Source organism: Phodopus roborovskii, unplaced genomic scaffold (assembly GCF_943737965.1).
Source record: "Phodopus roborovskii unplaced genomic scaffold, PHOROB, whole genome shotgun sequence".
Lineage (NCBI taxonomy): Eukaryota > Metazoa > Chordata > Mammalia > Rodentia > Cricetidae > Phodopus > Phodopus roborovskii.
The window spans coordinates 29,728,719-29,741,749 of NW_026126409.1; the positions used below are offsets into that span (position 1 = coordinate 29,728,719).

The 13,031-nt window shown below is 44.2% G+C and overlaps 1 protein-coding gene across 1 annotated transcript in view; it reads left to right on the top strand.

The window, feature by feature from the left end:
• The first annotated feature begins 3,096 nt into the window (after positions 1-3,096).
• LOC127220426 (low-density lipoprotein receptor-related protein 2) overlaps positions 3,097-13,031 on the top strand; it is a 47,529-nt gene continuing 37,594 nt past the window's right edge. Inside the window, exons 1-6 of the mRNA XM_051182274.1 lie at positions 3,097-3,183; positions 6,147-6,260; positions 7,978-8,097; positions 8,756-8,995; positions 9,819-9,932; positions 11,955-12,074. Coding sequence (XP_051038231.1) covers positions 3,108-3,183; positions 6,147-6,260; positions 7,978-8,097; positions 8,756-8,995; positions 9,819-9,932; positions 11,955-12,074 — 784 coding nt within the window. The 5' untranslated portion in view covers positions 3,097-3,107. The remainder of the gene's footprint in view (positions 3,184-6,146; positions 6,261-7,977; positions 8,098-8,755; positions 8,996-9,818; positions 9,933-11,954; positions 12,075-13,031) is intronic.

Consider the following 13,031-nt stretch of genomic DNA (forward strand, 5'->3'; position numbering starts at 1 on the left):
CCTGAGTCCACACCATCACTCAGGGGCTAGTCCTTTGGTCAAACAGACAAGCCAAACAGGCAGTGATAGACACAGTGAAGGAAAGATGACATTAAAACAAGAGCGAGCTCACTGGGTCTCTGCATTAGTTTGTTACTGCTTCAACAGACCCCCCCCCTCCTGTGAGTGTCAAATTCAGGTGTGTTATCTCAAAACCATGGGAGTCACAGGTGTCAAGTGACTATGATAATAAGACATTAGCTGGGTCACATCCCTTCTAGTGGCCACTAGGAAGAATCTTTTTACTTTTTATTATTTATTTACATTTTGAGCTCCTAGAAGCTCCCCACATTCTTTGCTTCATGACACCCAGCCAGCTAGCTCATCATTCTAACCCCAGTTCCTGTCAGATGCTCCCTCCCTGCTCCTGCCCCAGCCTACCTCCCCACTCTCATAAGGATTCTTGTGATTATACTGAACCAATCCAGAGTAATCTCCCATTTTAGGATCTTTAATTTATATGCATGTGGAAAGCGTTTTAGCCATTGTCTTAGTTAGGGTTTCTATTGCTGTGAAGAGACACCCATGGCTATGGCAACTCTATAAAGGAAAACATTTAATTGGGGTGGTTTACAGTTGAGAGGTTTAGAACATGTCATCGTGGTCGGATGTGGCAACATGCAGTTAGATGTGGTGCTGGAGAAGGAGCTGAGGCTTCTATATCTTAATCTGAAGGAAACAGGAAGTGAACTGGCTCAAGCATAGGAGACCTCAAAGTCCACCCCCACAGTGACACTAACAAGGCCACACCTATTGCAGCAAAGCCACCCCCCCAATGGTGCCACTCCCTATGAGATTATGGTGGTCAATTACATTCAAACTACCACAGCCACAGGCTTTGAGTATTAAGATGTAGAATATTTTTATTGTGTGGGAAATTATTCTGGCTATCTTAGACTTACAAAAGGAGACAAAATGTCACATGTGGGGAGAGGGGAAAAAAAGGACACCACCCATAGCTAAAGAGAATGAGGTCCAAAAATAAAATGATTTTAAAGACAAATTAAATGTTATGTATTTATATTGCCCATGTCTGCAGTTTCTCTGCTGCTAAGAGCTTTTAAGAGCCAGTGCGCTCTCTCTCTCTCTCTCTCTCTCTCTCTATATATATATATATATATATATATATATATATATATATATATTGTTACTGACCACATGTTTGTGACACCCACAGTTCACATGGTAAAATTCTAAGGTGAGAAATAGCAATGAGATAGTATTAGGAGCTGGAAACATTGTGAGCTAACTAAGTAATGAGGATGAAGCCCCCATCATCAGATTAGGAACTAAATAATGAGCCCCTAGCATGGGATTAGTAGCTAGGTACAGAGGGTGGAGGCCCAATCGTGGGATCAGTGCCTTTTTAAGGTGCATAAAACAGGACTTGCTTTGTTTTGTGTTCTTCCTATGTGAGGATTTGACAAAAAGAAAGCCATCTACAAAGTAGGAAATGGCCTCTCAGCAAACCCTGGATTTGCCAGCACCTTCATCTTGGACTTTCAGCCTCTAGAACTGTAAGAAAATAAGTGTCTGTTGACCATGCCATGTATCTATGGTAACTTTTTGTAGCAGGCCAAATTGGCTGAGACAACAAATAATTTTATTTAATTGAGGAATGGTCCCAGGTAGAATGGGTTTCTGGTACCTACCCCATTAGCTTCCTGTGAGAACAAGTATTCTCTTGGCTCTGATTGGCTCTCTTTGCCACTGGATACTATTAAGGCATCTAAAATAACCTGATTTCAAAACACGGACATTTCAGCAGAAACCAGTATAATAATCTTAGAGGATTTTTTTTCTTTTGTGAAAACCAGGCATTTTTTAAAAAGTTGGCTTATGCAATCAAAGCATACAACACATTCAAAGAAAACTTCATAGCATATGGTGTTGTGGTGTCTTCAGTTCAGTGTGATCGGGCCACAGTGAACATGAAGAGGAGGTACAAGTTAAAGCGAAGCTGTGGCTACAGTGCTGCAAATACGACCTAAGGAGGCACTTTGCAATTCATTTTTCTACTTCTATTTATCTCTAGTGCTTTATTGCTGTCTCTCATTCCCATATACTATAAATGTTCCTTGCCAGTTTAGCATAATAAATTCCAATTCCATTCTGTTCTTTCCAAGAAGCTGACATCCACCTCTCCTGGCTTGCTGGAGAGAAAGAATGTTGGTTTTGCTGAGAAAATGAAGTGGGAAGAGGTACAAGGTGGGAAGTGCCCGTGAAAATCCATCCACCATCCTGAACAGAGGTGTGTGAGCTGCTAGCTAAGCACTCCTAACTCTATTGGTTTTGTGCTTAACTCTGCTCAAATTCAACTTGCCCAGTCAGTCACATGATCAGGAGAGTTCTTCCGGACTTTAGCAGTGAAAAAATATTGCATTTATAGTCTTCATCGCCATCATTGAACCTGGGTGGGAGAAAGTTAGTCTTCTACCTAGGTACACAGAGAAGATGCTGGGAGGGGAAAGGAAGTGAGGTTGGGAAGAGAGGCTGGGTCGGGATGCACCAGGAGCACATTGGGGTTGAGGTGGAGAGTGGGCAGGAGAGAAGGAGGAAGGGAGAGGAGAGAGGAAGAGAGAGCAGCGAGGGAGGCAGGGAATTAATTCTATGTTTTGCAAAGTGAGGGTAGAGCACCAGGCACACTAACTACATCACCAGAGAGACAGACGTGCTTCGGGTATGTAAAGGTAAAATCGCTGAGTGAGATTTCCAGGTGACTTGTGTGCAGACCAACCCTTTCAGTGTCCCTAAGGGTCAGTTCCCAGTGAGCCCAGTGTGGTTTTCCATCTCCATTGAGGATCTGCGGCACAGTCTCCAGCCTCAAGGGGAGGAGATCTTCCTGGACAGATGCAGGTTTTGCCCTGACAGCACGGATAGCACGCTCACAAGATGCGCACCTGCACACCCCAGGCTAGGATTCAGCAGCCTACAAAGAGGCATAGGAGCTGCACCCTCCCCCCTTCCACCGAGTCCCGCGCCCCTTGCCTCTCGCTCCTCCCTCTAGGGCTTTCCTCACTCTAGCGCCTGGCGAGAGAGCAAGATCCCACAGTCTGTCCCTCCCAGTCATGCGGTGCCGGATGCTCCTGCTTCTTTTTTTGTTGGTGCTGATATCGCTGGACAGTGTCGGTCGCTCAGGGGCAGGTGAGTAGGGCCCGTGGGCAGGGGCGCCCTTGGAAGGGTCGCAGCTCGGGTTTGTAGGGTTCAGGGTAGTAATAATGTACTAGCAGCGTGCTGCAGAGACAGAAGGCGAACTTCAGCTGGCTTCGCTGAGCGAGTTGTCCCCAGCTGTGCGGTGGCAAAGTAGGGTGTAGAAGGGTGAGGCCCAGCGCCCTGCAGGGGCAGCCCTGGATCATCCAGGGTTGCCAGGCTCTTTGCAAACATGTGGATAGGAGGAAACGAAAGATCAAGGACAAAGATTTTCTTTTATCTTATGGTATTACCAAGTAAGTGCAAAAGGAGCTCTTCCCACTTCTGGATGTTTAGAACACCATACCTTCCTCGAAGTCCAGACCTGGTGTGACTCGCTTCCTAGCTCCAGTTTCCTACAAGTCGCCATGGGGTGGTTTACAAGCACCCAGTAGAGCTCTTGCTCCTGGGAAAGAATGGATGGGAGCACCTACTGCACCTGTCCATGCTGCCTCCGTAGACAGATCCAGAGATCTGGGGAGGGAGGACAATGTGTACCAGGGTAGTTGAGGCAGGTGCAGTTCCCAGTGGATGAAGGTACTAGCTGCTGGTGTCCAGAGGTCGGAAGTACCCAGCATTTGAGAAACACCTGCCTACTGGGTCTGGCAACCCCCTGCCCACACCCCTGCCCTCTGCACAGGTGTGCCTGATCCTACCCCAGTCACAAAGGGAAGAAGGCACAAGCGAAGTCATTTTAATGTTTGCACCTTTAATCACTTTCATCTAACTTTAGTTACTTTGGAGGGGACCTTCCAAGGCTCCGACCCTCAGGATTTGTGCCTAACCTGCTCCAGCTCTACGCTGTGGCTGAACTCCCCATACCACTTCCAAAACAGGATTTAAAGTTACTTATATAAGTATTTTTTTAAATTAAGCAGTGATTCCACACCTTTTAGTATAAAGTTATCTTTACATGTGGTTTAGGACATTATTCATGATTATGAGAAAGTCACTGCAAATTTAGTGCTAATAGATGTTAGTAAATGCCATATAAATAAAAGCCTTTATAGTGAGCCCCTACTTACATTATGAAAGTATTGAAAACCAGTCTGCAGATAATGTCTAGAATTCATGTGCATTTTTGGTTCCTAGATAGATAAACTCCAAGAGAAAATATTCTTCAGTTGTGGCTCACCTAATGGTCTGAGATTTTGACCATAAACAGCAACCCCGAGATCCTTCTGGAAGGATTTTCTGCAAGAAGTAGCAAAGGAGTTACTGGTTTGTGAGCATTGATTTAGCGGCTTCTGTGTCAAACAGCTTTGTGCTCAATTAAGGTTTCAGTCTCCTTTTTGGGTTCACTTATAGCCAAGCCTCATTGTAAACACAAGAAAACTGAGGTCACATTATCAGTGTGCAAGAGGGTACACTGAAGAAATGGCTGACTTGACAACTCCATGATATGACTAAGGTTTTTATTATAGATGAGAGAGAGAGAGAGAGAGAGAGAGAGAGAGAGAGAGAGAGAGAGAGAGAGAGAGAACAGCCAGAGGCATCTGCTGGAAGGGTCTAGAGCAGAGAGAGAAAGAAGTAGACTGAACATGGCCAGCAGACTGGACATGGCCAGGGCTAGGGAAGTGGGAGAGAACAGTGGAATTAGCAACATAGCAAGAGACAGAGATACAGCCTAGTGAGAGAGGGTAAGAGTGTAAGAGGGTAAGAGAAAGTGCTGGGAGAGTAGAGACCAGCCAGTTATAAAGAGAGTGCACAGGTAGAGGGAGGGAAGGGCCATGAGACTGGTGTGGGGGCTTTGTACTTAAGAATAGAGGGAGCCTGGAGGCCAGCAGGGCTTTCATAAGCACCCACAGGTATATGTCAATGGAGCCAGATGTCCCTTCTGCCGTAGGTAAGGGAAATAACTCCTTTCGACAGGCTGGACTTGTTTTCACAAATTCCTGGAAATGCCTGCTTTTATCTTACCACCAGAAAACCCCTATAGTCCAGGCTAAGCTCATTTCTGGGTATTCAGACAGCTTGAGACCTCACACTCAGTCAGCAAGTAGTCCAACCAAAATGCTCCAACCCAGGTGGTCTGTTGACTGAGCCTGTTGCCATAGTAGCAGTTACCAGACATCAAATAGGCTCTATAGCTTTATTCATATGATAGCCTAGATGGAATATGAGAAGATGTTAAAGATGGCAGTAATAAATAGTATTCCTGGGGGATTTATTTTTAGTGCTTTTTGTAAGCTGCATTTGCTTTAAAATCAACTAAGTTGATAATGCAGGCTTAGAAGAAAGCAAGTAAAACTGGGATAGTCTCTTGAGAGACGCAGTCTCACAACAGCTTTGTGTCCATTTCCATCAATTTGCTGCCCACGTCACTGCTGCCAGTAGAACTTGTTGAGTCTCCCACACACAGTGTAGAGATTCTAGCAGTTACAGGCCTCATAGCTTATGTTTTCTAGGAACCAATGATTGTCTTTCCTCTCTAAGAGTTAGCTTTATAGCACAGCTGTTAGGGGATCACCCTTCAAAGGATGTTGTATTGGACCCTAAACTAGACTCTCATTAAACATGGATCTGTACATGTCTAAGATTAAATGAAAGTACTTAGACTCCAAATCTTAGAACCTAAACCTCAAACTTGTAAGTGCTCACATCCCATAGCTTTGTGGTCAAGCTAGAGCTGGACGCACTGTCCCCATGTCTATTGGTGTACAAGTGTGAGTCTGTTTCAATCTAACAGAACAGGAACACAATAAACCTCCTGAAAGCAATTGTATGATACCAGAAAGACATGTGGTTCCTAAGGAATTTCCTGGTGAACCCAAGTGGAATGGGCAGATGGAACTTAGTTTTCCTCAAGGAAAGGTCTTTCAATGTGACATTTCATGGCTTCTTATCATGAAGAAATGTTGGCTTGTGCTGTAGAGGCCAGAAATCCTGACGATTCTGCTTCTTGCTATCTAATGCAGGTGAAATAGAGTGTAACAGAACACGACAAGTGGCTTGTGGTGAAAAGTGTATCCCTGTGACCTGGCTCTGCAATGGGGAGCAAGAATGCCCAGATGGGACTGATGAGCAGTGTGGTAAGCTCTTCTCAAGATGCTACCATGCACCAGCCCTGGGGTCCAAGTCCAGGATGAGCATTCCTAATGTGAAAATCTGAAATGTTCCCAAATCCAAAATGGTTTACAACAGACATGATACCACTGTGGGACATTCCACACCTGACTTTATGTGATGGGTCTTAGCAAAAAAGACAGGTTCATTGAAAATATCATATAAAATTACCTTCAGATTGTGTGTGTGGAGTATATTTGAAACACAAGATACATGGGTGGCTGGGACAGGAGGATCACAAGTCCAAGACCAGCCTAGACTATCACCTGAGTTCAAGACCAGCCTGGAAGAATTATCAAGAGCCTATCTCAAAATGAAAAGGCTGGGGATGGTATATAGAATGTGCAAGACCCTAGGCTGATTCCTCAGTGCTGTAAAAGAAAAATTAGAATTATTTAGATTTGGGCCCATCCTTGTGATACTTTAATGTGTCTGGGGGTGTGTGTTCCTCTGTGTATGTATGCAAAGTAAATGAAAAAAAAAACTTTAATATGAAATACTAGAGAAAGTTCCCAGCATTTCAAATACAGGATATTTGATGTGTATTTGGTTCACAGTATCCATCCCCATGTTTTGTGCCCTAAGGGGACATTCAAACATGTGGGGTATTCTGAGTGGTCACAGGCTCTCAATGTCTAATCCACACACCTTCAAGTACTAGTGGCTGTAAGAACCAAGTTTGCACCTTACGTTTAGGTTTAAGCATTGGTAATCATATTAGCTGAAATAGACTAATCCAGGCTTTTTTGGGAAGCCTTACAGATCATGCTGTTTTGCATGCAAATTGAGAAAAAAAAAAAGAGCGCAAAAATGGTTAGAAGCCAAGTTAAATATTTGGCAAATAGTTTGCCGCTATAAAGCCCTCGTTCTCAGTGCTTAGTGGGCCACCTGAATGCTAGTACAGGCAGGATGCGCCTTAAGCAACGAGTCCTGTTCTTGCGTCACGAGTATAAGACAGGAATAACGTCCTCATGAAAAGAGAGGTAGAGAACCAATGTATCAGTGAGTATGCCCTCTTTTCTTTATCCCACTTTCTTCTTCTTGGGTAGTCACTTGCTGTTTCCAACTTCACGTGAAATATTTGGTGTCAAGACATGCTCAGGACTCAAGGTGCTGCTGCAGGGTTGAGGGTATTTAGAACATGTGCGAAATCCTGGGGTAAACTCTCAGAATCAAATGATAGGCCAAGACAAAGGGACAAAAGAACGGACAGAAGCATGAGTGCTTGCTTCGTTGTATGGCCCTCACCCATGCTACTGCTGGCCTTGAAGGTAGGTGGCATTTTCCCATGCACTGGTGCCCCAGAATGAATAAAAGGGGGCAGGAGAAATTGAGCCAAGTATGAGTATTCATATTTCTCTGATTCCTGACTGAGATGTGTTATGACTAGCCACACCACACTCTGGCCTCCATGCCTTCTCTGCCATGATGAACTATATTAAACTGTGAACAAAAATAATTTCTTCTCTCTCAAGTTGCTTCTGTCAAGTATTTTGTCATAGTAATGGGAGAAGTAAGTAAAACCATAGGGTTGTTACCAGGAGTGTGGAGGGAACCAGCAAGTCCAGGATTGTGATTAGTGTCAAACTTAGAAGTAATTATTGCTTTGCTATTTGAAACATACAACATGAAATCCTGATAAACTCTGACAAATTTGTTCTTGTATCCAACTCTGGCCCTCAGAAGAAACATGTCTTGGACATCAGCAGGCCTGGCAGTGTGATGATGGGAAGTGTATTCCCACTAGCTGGCTTTGTGATGGTGCCAGTGACTGCTTAGATGGCTCTGATGAGGTAAACTGTGGTAGGTATGACTTACTTTAAAAAATGCACCCAATTATTATTTATTTATGTGTGTGCGTAGGTACACATGCGTGCATGTGCCCCATGCACCATCCCATGTGTGTAGAGGTCAGAGAATGACTTAGGGAGAAGATAACTTGGGGAATCGATTCTCTCCTTTCAACACTCAGGTCCCAGTGATAGAACTTACGTTAACAGGCCCAGGGTCAAGGGTTGTGACCTACCAGGTCAGTTTGTCAGCCTTGCACAAGTTATTTTCAACAGCCCATCATCTCTCTGCTCACTCGCAGCTTGTATCAGCATCACCTGTGCTAACTGAAAGTAAGCCTTGGAATAGCCTTGAGCTGTGTGGGCTAAGCCAGGTATTATATTGTCTTTGGTGTTATAAGAGACTCTCACACCCATTTCTTTGTTGTTTACTTGTTGTTGTTGTTGTTGCTGTTTCCAAAATTATTAGCTTTATTGACTTTTTGAAAACTTCTTTGGGGGAGAAACTTCAGTTCAAAATGTCACAACCATGTCCCTAATGATACCTAGCTAGCATCTCTTAGTTGTTGGTTTCACAGGTCAAGTTCCCCGGCATAGCTGTAGTACTTGCCTGGATAGTGTCCATCGTACTTCAACAGTTCTGCCCTGCCCACCTAATTCCTGCCTTTCAGAGAGCTTGGTAGCCTGTCCTGACTACAAAATCCGGTGTCCGGGGAAGGCTCAGTGTTTGGCTGCTTGGGAAAACTGTGATGATCATCAGGACTGTGAAGATGGATCCACAAAAGCACACTGTCCCCACAGTCATTGCTTGGCTGGGCAGTGGCAATGCCAGAACTGGGCATGCATCATGGACAGCTGGAGGTGTGATGGCATTGATCACTGTGGTGATGCCTCAGATGAGGAGGACTGTGGTACGTACAGACATCTGGCTTCCCACTTAAGTTTCAAGGGCAGGAGATAGTACATGAGCTGCTCGGTGCAGCTACGTTTAATCCCTATCACTGAGGCTACTATTATCTAAAAACAGGTTGTTCCCTGATAATAGCCATTGCATAGTTATCTGGGAACACAAAGGGCTGCTTAAATAACCTCTTGTAATGTATGTGCTAAATAAGCATTGCCCAGCATGTTTCCAGCACTGATCTGTAGAACACCTGAGCACCAGTCTATGCAGGGAACCCAACAACAGATGATGCCCTGCATATTCTCATATGCCTAGGGTGAAAAAATTCCCACTAAAAAGCACAAAGCCCAACCCCAAAGTGTGGCAAGCATCACATTCCTCTCCTGAACAAACCCCAACCCCAAGATAGTGGTGCCTCTGGTTTCCTGGTGAACCAAAATCTGAGACATTTATGGAGTTAAGGCTGCAAAATTTAACATGCTCAGCTTCTAACATTTGTACAATTAAGTGCCTTTAAAAATAATACTCATTTTGGTGAAGTGACTGACTCTAGTATAATTTTAATTCCAACTATTTAAAGCTAAATCAGTCAAGTTTATCACGCTTTCAATCGAGTGCCCAGATGTCTTACTATTTTTACGATTGAGTCCAAAGCCCTAATCCCCTGGGGGGGGGGCGGGAAATTAGTTCAAAATGGCAAGCTTTACTTTCCAACCTTGGATTGATTGGTCTATGGAAATACTGCCAAGTAACCCATTGAAATGATAGTCTCTGACTACACTCTTGTCCTATAAGTAGTAGTGGAAGAGAATGTTCAGCTTCCTCCACAGCCTCCTGTCCAGAAGGCACCGTTAGCTGTGATGGAGGGAAATGCATCCCAGAGTCTCGGATGTGTGATGGGGAAGCCGACTGCACAGATGGTACTGATGAACCCAGTACGTGCGGTAAGAAACTGCTTCCTCAGCTTCAGAAGGGAGGTGGGAAAATGGGATGAACTAGCTTTCTGCCTTAGTTACTGGATAAATTACTATTCATCACCTGACTGTGACAAAATAGCTGACAGAAGCAATTAAGGGACGAAGGATTTATTTTGGCTGGCAGTTACAGGCTGGGTGAGATGGGTTATCCAAGGGCATCACGGGTATGTGATTGCTGCTTTTCTCATCTCTGCAGAACGGGATGCAGAGAGATGGGTCTGAGGCTGTAACTGTAAAAGACCTGCCCCCCAATGGCCCATTTTTGCTAGCTAGTTCCCATGTCCCAAAGGTCTCACGCTTCCTAAAATAGCACCATTATCTGGGGAGCACATGTTAAAACACGGGAGTCTGTAGGTGACATTTCAGATCCCAACCCTAACAGTTGCCATCAGCCCAACTCCTTGGGAGAATGCTTAAAACGAAACACATACACAGGCGTTTGTTCCTTACATTGTACTGCCTTGCATTCCATTTATTACATTAAAGCTCCTAGCTTTGGTCTTTTGAATATGAGCAAAATCCCTTAACTTGCAAAGCTATTTTCATTTTGTAGCTTTAAGGAGATGGGTTACCTAAAAACCCTAAATACTGTACTGCTTTGTAAGTCTGGGATACAGCCAGGAGTGTAGCCTCTAATGCTGGTGGCATCCGTGTCACAAGGGCCACACCCTTGGCAGAGGCTCAGCCATCTGTAGCACTCACTATACCCCCTTCTCCAATCTAGGGACCTGTCTACAGGGAACCTCCTCTGAGCCTGGTGCACAGAAGTGCTTTTGCTCAGCTTTCAGCTTGGGGATCTTATAGGATCCAGCACAACTTTGCAGATTCAGCACAAGAAAACCCTAAAAACCGGTGGAAGCAATAGAAACCATTTGGCAACTGTAGGTAGACTTCTCCAAGTATTTAACTGAGAAAAACCTCAGAACGCATCTTTTCTGGTGAGAGAGGTTGTTGAAAAGTAACTCTGATTTTTTTTAAGACAGGGTTTCTCTGTGTGTGTAGCCCTGGCTGTCCTGGAACTTGATATGTATTCCTGCCTCTGTCTCCTGGAGGGCTGGGATTAAGGTCATGCACCACCATCACCAAGCTGTAATGGATTTTTTTTACCTTCTGATTTTCACTAGAAGAATCACTGTTGGATCTGCTAGAAAAGGTCTTAGTTAGGGTTTCTATTGCTGTGTTGAAATGCCATGACCAAAAAGCAAGTTGTCAAGGAAAGGGTTTATTCACCCTATACTTCCACATTGCTGTTTATCACTGTGGGAAGTCAAAACAGGAACCTAGAGACAGGAGCAGATGCAGAGGCCTTGGAGGGGTGTTCCTTACTGCCTTACTTCCCCTGGCTTGCTCAGCTTGCGTTCTTATAGAGCCTGGGATCACCAGCATAGGACTGCACCACCCACAGTGGGCCCTCCCTTTCTGGTCACTAACTGAAAACATGCCTTACACCTGGATCTCATGGAGGCATTTCCTCAACTGAGGCTTCTTCCTTCTGATGACTCAAGCTTGTGTCAAGTTAACACACAAAACCAGCCAGTACAAGCAGAGAGAGTGAGCATCTTACCTTAAGTCATTTTGTCATCTGTCTCCTATCCCCCATGCCTCTAAAAGAGCCCCCTCTGAAGAAACTTTGTACCATCTAGAACACAAGTGGGAGTATGGGCAAACCAAGCCCAGCTTTGGTTCCAATGTAGATAACTCATTGCATTCATAAATACAACATACAGGGCCAAGTGTCCCCATGGACCCCACAGGAAACATCTAAGGGGGTCTTGGCTTTTCTATAGAAGGGAAATGAATACACCGGCTTGGAAAGAAATGTTGCTGCCCTGCTCCTGGGCTTTAGATCTATCCCCAGCCTCATACTCTCAGGTGAGGGTCAAAGGTTGTCCCTAAGTGCTCATCTGTTCCTCACCCAGCACAGAAGGACCATGACACAACCAGTTTGTAACACATTAATCTCCACTGAGTTCTACCTTGTCCTTACAGGTAAAAACTGTTCCCTGCTGAATGGTGGCTGTGAGGGGTCATGCAGTGATACCCACTGGGGTGTCCAATGTTCCTGCGCATCAGGGTGGTGGTTACAGCCTGACGGATGGAGCTGTGGAGGTTAGAGCTCACCTGGCTCATCCTTTAGACACATTCTTATTGTGGTGACATGTACACAGCATGGATTTTAGCACTGTAGCCCTTTTACATGTACTGCTACTGATGTTTACATTTATAATGTACAAGTGTCACCACCATGCATTTCTAGCTCTTTTCATCGTTTCAAACAGAAATTTTCTCTCTATGTAACCATATCTCCCTATGCTCCATAGCCCTTAGTTTATGGTCACCTCTCTTGACTTTCTGTTCTGTGAATTTGTATATTTTATGAACTGCCACATAAGTGGAGTCACACTGTGTTTGGCCTTTTGTGTGTCACATATCTCTAGGGTTCGTCCATGTGTCAGTATTCCCTTCATTTTAAAGGCTGAATATAATTATATTGTATGCTGTTTTATGCTTGTACAACATTTGACCTATTTAGCTATTAATGGTGTGTGTTTGCACAACATTAGCATAGCTGTTGCTGTAGGAATATACATTTTGATCCTTGTCTTTGGACATCTGGCTGTATTCCACAAATGGAATGGTTGAAGCACACATATTTCCACCAGGAATACAATTCTAATTTCCTTGTCAACTCTAATTATTAGTGTGTGGGAATTGCAAGTCAATTATTGACTAAACACAAAGCACTAAGTTTGTTGTCCTACATTATGTAGCTAAAGAATTTCTGTCTTTGAACCAATATCCTTGCCACTTCACAACCAATCTCCAGGTCTTAGCAACCAAGGCTGGACAGGTTGTGGATTGAGAACATTGTGGGTTTGCTCTTGCTTGTCCCTATTAACTCACCGTCTCCAGCCATTCAATCTCGGATTTCATTTATCTTCTTTTTAAAATGGGATTATGGAACCAGAATGGCTTAAAATAAAATTTGTATATCTTCGTTATCCTTAGTAATGAGAAAAATGAATGACTGGTAACCTACAGCACCTATCTATAACAATACAGAAT